Source organism: Nelumbo lutea, chromosome 1, assembly GCF_056320005.1.
Source record: "Nelumbo lutea isolate HS-2025 chromosome 1, American lotus-T2T, whole genome shotgun sequence".
Classification (NCBI taxonomy): Eukaryota; Viridiplantae; Streptophyta; class Magnoliopsida; order Proteales; family Nelumbonaceae; genus Nelumbo; species Nelumbo lutea.
The window spans coordinates 71,260,531-71,266,530 of NC_142684.1; the positions used below are offsets into that span (position 1 = coordinate 71,260,531).

Sequence of the window (6,000 nt, forward strand, 5' to 3'; positions counted from 1 at the left end):
CTATTTTTCTTCAGAGTTTTGATTACTTGTTCCTAGATTTATTGCCCTGGAGACAGCTTATTTGAAACATCTTCATTCTACAATTTTAGCATCATCCCAAACAATTCCAACAACAATTATTTTGGTGGAATGTTTGTTTATTTACTTTTTAATGCATTGTTTTTATTTTATTTTATTTTTATTTTAGTAGCATCCCCAAGTAGTTATCTATGTTTTAACAATTGAAAAATGTCTAATGAAGGTGAGATTTACTGCTTTTTTTGAATGAACTTAATGAACAAATGATATTTTTTATGGTAGAAAATAACCAAATGATAAAGGTGGTTAGATAATCCAATTGTAAAAGGTTGCCTTGTAATACAAAACTGTTAGTGAACTGTATATGATTTTTAAGAGTTCAAGATAAATGCAGGATACCAGGGGAAAGAGAGTTACACCATTGCTAGCTGGTATAGATTATTATAAAGATCAAAATATTGGACCTAATAATCAAAGGGGATTCCAAAGTGGTCATGGGTTGGTTGAAAAATCCTGAAGAGGCTATATGGCGCTACAAGAATGAAATGAAGAAATTCAGTTGGTTGACAAGGAATATGTTGGTCACTGTACAGTGGGTGGGGAGATCAGCAAATACTTTGTCAGATTTGTTAGCCAAGCAAGGGGTAAATAGGGAAGAATTGTTTTGGACTCAGCTGTGATTTCTGTATTTCTTTCCTAGTTTACTTGTAAGATTCAAGGAAGGGCTGCAGCTCGCGCCTCTTCCTCAGATGTTGTATGAATTCACAACTTTAAATCAGCTTTTGAATTAATAAATTTATTATTATTCATCAAAAAATATTGGACACATTTACAACAAGCTGGACAATCTCTTTTCTTAATTATTCCAATCTTGATGATAACAAATTGCAAGAGATGGATCTCAAGGAAGTAAACTTGAAGCCAGTTGAAGCTAGTAATAATGTGTAGATTGGGGTCATTCCTTCAATTGAAAATTTGAACTGTAGTTGAGACTATTTGAATGGCAATGAGATGTGATGGATAACCATTTACAAGTTGGCTTTATGTGATTGTCACTTATAGAATTAATTTGAAGAAATTGACTCATGCCAAACATCATTCTTATTCTGAGAAATAAGAATTATGAATGTTTTCCAAACGCCTACATAGATTCTTAGAATCAGAAAAATTTAGAATCCATTCTTTTTAGGAGGATTCTGAGAAATAGAATCTTCAGAATTGATGCCAAATGGGGCCTTAGTTTCCTTCCCACTTTTCCTTTCTCTTTCATTTTTTTTTTATTTTCTTCCATTTTTCTTGCAACCAAATACAGCATAGACCCCCCACACATAAAGCAGTTGTTATAGGAGAGATGAATTGAGAAGAAATGCGAATAGAGGGCTCTGCTTACCTATCAGATGTTATAAGTATAACGGGCAGGCACCTCTCATTGACACCCAATGCTATTAATCTGTAAATAAGACTGTCATGATACATTGAGGCAGAGACTGTTGACTCATCCGTTAAAGTTGCATTGCGAAGAAGATCAATATTGTTTAGGACCAGCTTTGGCTGCTCAATAAAGTACGAGAGGTTCCATCAATCAAACAAACATCAGAGGAACCGAAGTCTTGAACAACATTAAAAAAAAAAAATGAATACGATATAAGTTGGATTAAACTTCTCCACTACTTTCTCCAAAATATTGTGAATAAACTACTCAGAAATAGAAGAGGGAGAACACAGGACCAAATCAATGTAATTATTATACCTGAAAGTAATCGATCTCAGCGGAGGCCGACAAAAGTTCCAACAATAAGCACGGCCAATCAGTAGCGGAATTTGCAAGGGACCTCGAAAATCCACCAGTTCTATTTAAGTGAGCAATTGCCTTAGCTCGCCAGCCCTGCTGCACCTCAAGCACCTCTTTTGCCAACCGCAGGGACAGCATTGCTTCCCTGAAGTAGGAGGCTTCTTCGAGAGTAACAAGCTTACCTTTCTCGTGTAACCCCAGTAGTGCGTCAATCTCATCGGTCTTTGATCGAGCAGATAGTGCAAATATCGCCCTGGACCATAATACAGAAGTAGGAACCTTGTCATTGGCGACGGTGACAGCAGTGGAGGAATAACTGGTGTTGTTTTGGAGAATGCGGCGGAGGGCGGTGTTGAGTCCATGCCATTTGTTGAGGGTGGAGAAGACTTGTTGAGAACCGATGGAGCCGAGGCGAACGCCCTTTTGGACCATTGATTCAAGGCATCTCTCGAGCTGGGAACGGAGGGAGGGGAGGGTGGGAGGTGAACAAGTGGACCATGAAGCCCATGGAGAGGTCTGATTGCTGTGGTTCTGATCTTCCACTGCAAGGCCGAAATCGACGTAGCCGGTTACATGGGGTCCTTTATTCCAATCGTCTAGGAGACCTGAAAGAGAACATTTTGTAGGTAAACAAAATTAGGTAGATGCAGCGGAGGAGAAAGAGCGATAGAGGAAGAGAGGGAGAGAGAGAGAGGTTACGGTGGAGGATAAGAGAAGTTTTTCCGACGCCCCTTGGTCCGTGGAGAATGAGAGGTTGCGGGACACGGTGGTGCTGAGCATGATTGTTGAGAACAGTCTCTAGCAATGGCCGCGGGATTATCTTCCATGCCTTGTTCACCATCTCCTATCTCCTTGCTTCACGCTTTCTGATTCCACCTTGAATCACACAATTCACAAAATACTTCAATGTCTCTCTCTAATTGTGAGTTCCAGTTCGGGTTTCGGGAAATTGCGCGAACAAATGGCGATTAGTGAGCTCTTATCGTTTAAATCCGCGTACCACTGCCAATGGCCAATTGTGCTGCTAGACTGCTAGGGCTGCAAATCGGGTTGGTTTTGGGTCGAGAAGAGGTCAAATTTTGAACAAGCCCGAACATTAGCCCCATGAAGCTCAAGCCCCGTTTCCGATGCTTACTTTTCAATTGAGAAAATTCTAGAGTAGTACCTGTGTGATTTAGGGATCGTCCCAATTTCTATCTAATTTTGGGAAGCTTGAAATGAAGCTTCCCGCTTTTAGATGCGTTGAGAGCTTACTAATACGTGTGTCATTGTTGACACGTTGCCAAAATGAACAGTGCCGATTCAATGGTTTCCGATTTTCTCAAATATTTGGGGCCTCTAAACTGATGCCACTCCTCTTCTTCGTCTGGTCAGGTATGTCGCTTCTCTTCCTCCTGCACCTCTATGTCGTCTTTCTTCTTCTTCCTTTATTGTTCCTTTATTGCAGAGGAACCATTGAAGAACGATTGTGCCTCGGTGACAAATCAAAAGTGATTTTGTCCGTCAAGGCACAACCCACATTTGACCACTTCTTTAATTTTTCATTGCAATTTCTAGGGTTTGAACGATTTAACGATTTAGTTTGATATTTATGTTCTACGGTTGTGTTTTCAGGTAAAATATTTGTTGTTTGAGTATTGGGATTCAGGTGTGGAATATTTAGGGTTTGAACTTTGAAGGATAGTTGGAACGATGGGGACCAATTATTTGATCTATGGTTGCAATCTTTTGTAGTTATTTGTTTGTTGAATGGATTTGGGTTCAAACATTGAACATTTAGGGTTTGAAGGGTAGTTCGAACGATGGGGTTCGATTGCTTGGGTTGTCGAATGGGTTTTATGCTTGAATGTTTATATTTATCAGTTCCAATGATTGATGGGTTTGAATGGTTGGAGTCAACTGAGTTATATTAGTTCAGATGTTTATGCTCACCAGTTGCAATGATTTATGGGTTAATGTGAATCGGTTCAAAGGTTTATTGTCCAGGTATTGAAAGTTTTAATGCTTGTTCGGTTTTACTGATTTATCAGTTCTAATGTTTACTCTTCTAGTGTTTTCTCTTCAGTTCTAATGTTTATTATTTTTAATGCTTAATCGGTTTTACTGATTTATCAATTCTAATGTTTATCAGTTCCATTGCAATGATTCATCAGTTCTAATGTTTCCTCTTCTAGTGATTTTTTTTTCATGATTTTATGAACAAAGTACATGGCTTTTATTGAATTTATTTTCTGTAAATTGAAAAATTCATATTTAACCTTCTAAATTGTGAAACAAGACCAGGGAAGTCTGTTGATTAGGGATGATACTGTTGGAACATATCTCTGAACATGCTAAAGTGATAGTTTGAAGTTGGCCAGTTTTGAGTTTTCTGAGAGTATTTTTCCATATCTATTTTACCGCCCAACTGTTGTTGCTTTGGATACTCAGCTGATGTACTCTGCATGGTTTTACGGCATGGGAGATAGGACAAAATCCTCGGATGACCCACTAGTTTCTAATTAATCCCTCTCTTTTATGAAGTTGAACTCTGCAATCTCACAAAGAGAACTTTTCCTTCCTTTCCCTTCCTATTCCTACCTTTTTCTTTCAAACCAAACATGCACTAGTTTCTAGTCCTTGGCTGACCCACTAGTTTCTAGTAATCCCTCTCTTTTATGAAACTGATCTCTGCATTCTCACAAAGAAAAAAATTCCTTCCTTTTCCTTCCTATTCCTACATTTTTCTTTCAAACCAAACACACTAGTTTCTAGTCCTTGGCTGACCCACTAGTTTGTAGTAATTCCTCTCTTTTGTGAAATTGACCCACTAGTTTCCCTACCTTTTATGAAATTAAACTCTGCATGTGAAATTATAAAATAAGTGATTTTCAAATAGGTGTTTTTCCTCTATTTGGTTGCATGTAAACGGGTCATGGTTTCAAAAAATAATCAGTGGTAGTTGTAAGAAATGATACTTATTATAATTATTTCTTGTAAAAGGGTCATGGTTTCAAATCATTTGCTTTCCTTCATTTCATGTGTATCAAAATACTGCCTTGAAAACTTCTTGTGAGTACCTTAAAGCATATCTGATGGTGGTCTTCATCTATGTTTTCTAACAATTAAAGTGAGAATGAGAAGAAAACATTGGCTATACAGCTCAAGTGTTCAGCTCATCCAGATTTGTATCATATTTGGAGGGCCCTGTTGATTGGAGTTGATAAAGGACTCCTTATGTCAAGCATGTAGAGAGTGGGGAGTTGCCTCAAAATGAACTAATATATGCTGCAACAGCATTTTATTGTGATTATCATCAATAGAATAAAGACACCATTCCCTTTATTATGAATTCTAATCACCAAGGGGCATTTCTTTGATGATTTCTGCATAGCTCATGAGCTAGGGGATTTCCAACTTGATAATACAAAGTGATTCAGCAACCACCATTCCCATGGTATTCATTACGATAGGTGATAGTAAAATGTGGGACAAGCTAGTACTCAAGATGTCAATGGATCAGGCTTAGTCTAGTTTTAACTCGACCCAAACCCAAGACACCCTAACCTGAACTGGTATATTATACATTAGAGTACCATCCCTTGGAACCCACCACCTTAGTACGAGGTCACCTCATTCTTTGAAAAATTAATGATGCTGTTCCATCAAGTATCAACTATAGAGGATGACTAGTTTATCAAAAAACTAAAGAGGTTGGCAATTCCTACAACCTACTTATTACTTTTTTTTAATGCATCTTTCTTAGTTGGTGATTTGGTTGCATGAGGGTTGTACCAACAAGTTTGCTGAAGCTATCAAAATTTGTTTTCATTATTTTTGTGCAGATTTACGATCATTTGCATATTTATGGGTTCGGCTACCATAGGTGGCTCCTACCACTGTAAATAACTCCACCATTGTATTATTTACTTATATTCAACACGGAATTTAAAATGATTTTAAATCTTTGATAGTAATCAATGATTTGATTATTGTATGGATGATAAGTAGTGTAGTCAGTACCACAACATTTGATGATGCCCCCATTATTAATGCAAACTAGACTCTTGCGCAAGAAAATATTTTCATAGATTTACTAGTGATGCAAGTCCAAAGTAGGGGAATGGTTTTTGGGTGTTTGAAACCAAATTCTTGGAATGATGTTTCACAAAGTATTTTTTGACAAGTTGGGTTGAAGTTCAACACCAAAT

General features: G+C 37.7%; 1 protein-coding gene and 1 long non-coding RNA gene across 10 annotated transcripts in view; one reads left to right on the plus strand and one right to left on the minus strand.

The window, feature by feature from the left end:
• The window catches only part of LOC148875234 (uncharacterized), a 26,176-nt gene extending 22,684 nt beyond the window's left edge, over positions 1 to 3,492 (minus strand). For 7 of the 9 annotated variants that reach the window (XR_016104923.1, XR_016104924.1, XR_016104922.1 and 4 more), the window contains exons 1-3: positions 2,510 to 3,039; positions 1,769 to 2,415; positions 1,409 to 1,569 (exon numbers count right to left, since the gene is read on the minus strand). Coding sequence is in view for 1 of the 9 variants with exons in the window: in XM_088964314.1 (XP_088820440.1) it covers positions 1,409 to 1,569; positions 1,769 to 2,415; positions 2,510 to 2,651 (950 nt within the window). In the remaining 8 variants the exon portion in view is untranslated. Of the gene's footprint in view, positions 1 to 1,408; positions 1,570 to 1,768; positions 2,416 to 2,509 lie in introns of all 9 variants that reach the window. The other 2 variants (XR_016104917.1, XR_016104919.1) reach the window with 2 other exon arrangements.
• LOC148875235 (uncharacterized) lies at positions 3,049 to 5,869 on the plus strand. Its single transcript, XR_016104925.1, has 2 exons — positions 3,049 to 3,184; positions 5,635 to 5,869. It is a non-coding gene; the product is annotated as an uncharacterized LOC148875235 (long non-coding RNA).
• The last annotated feature ends 131 nt before the right edge of the window (positions 5,870 to 6,000 follow it).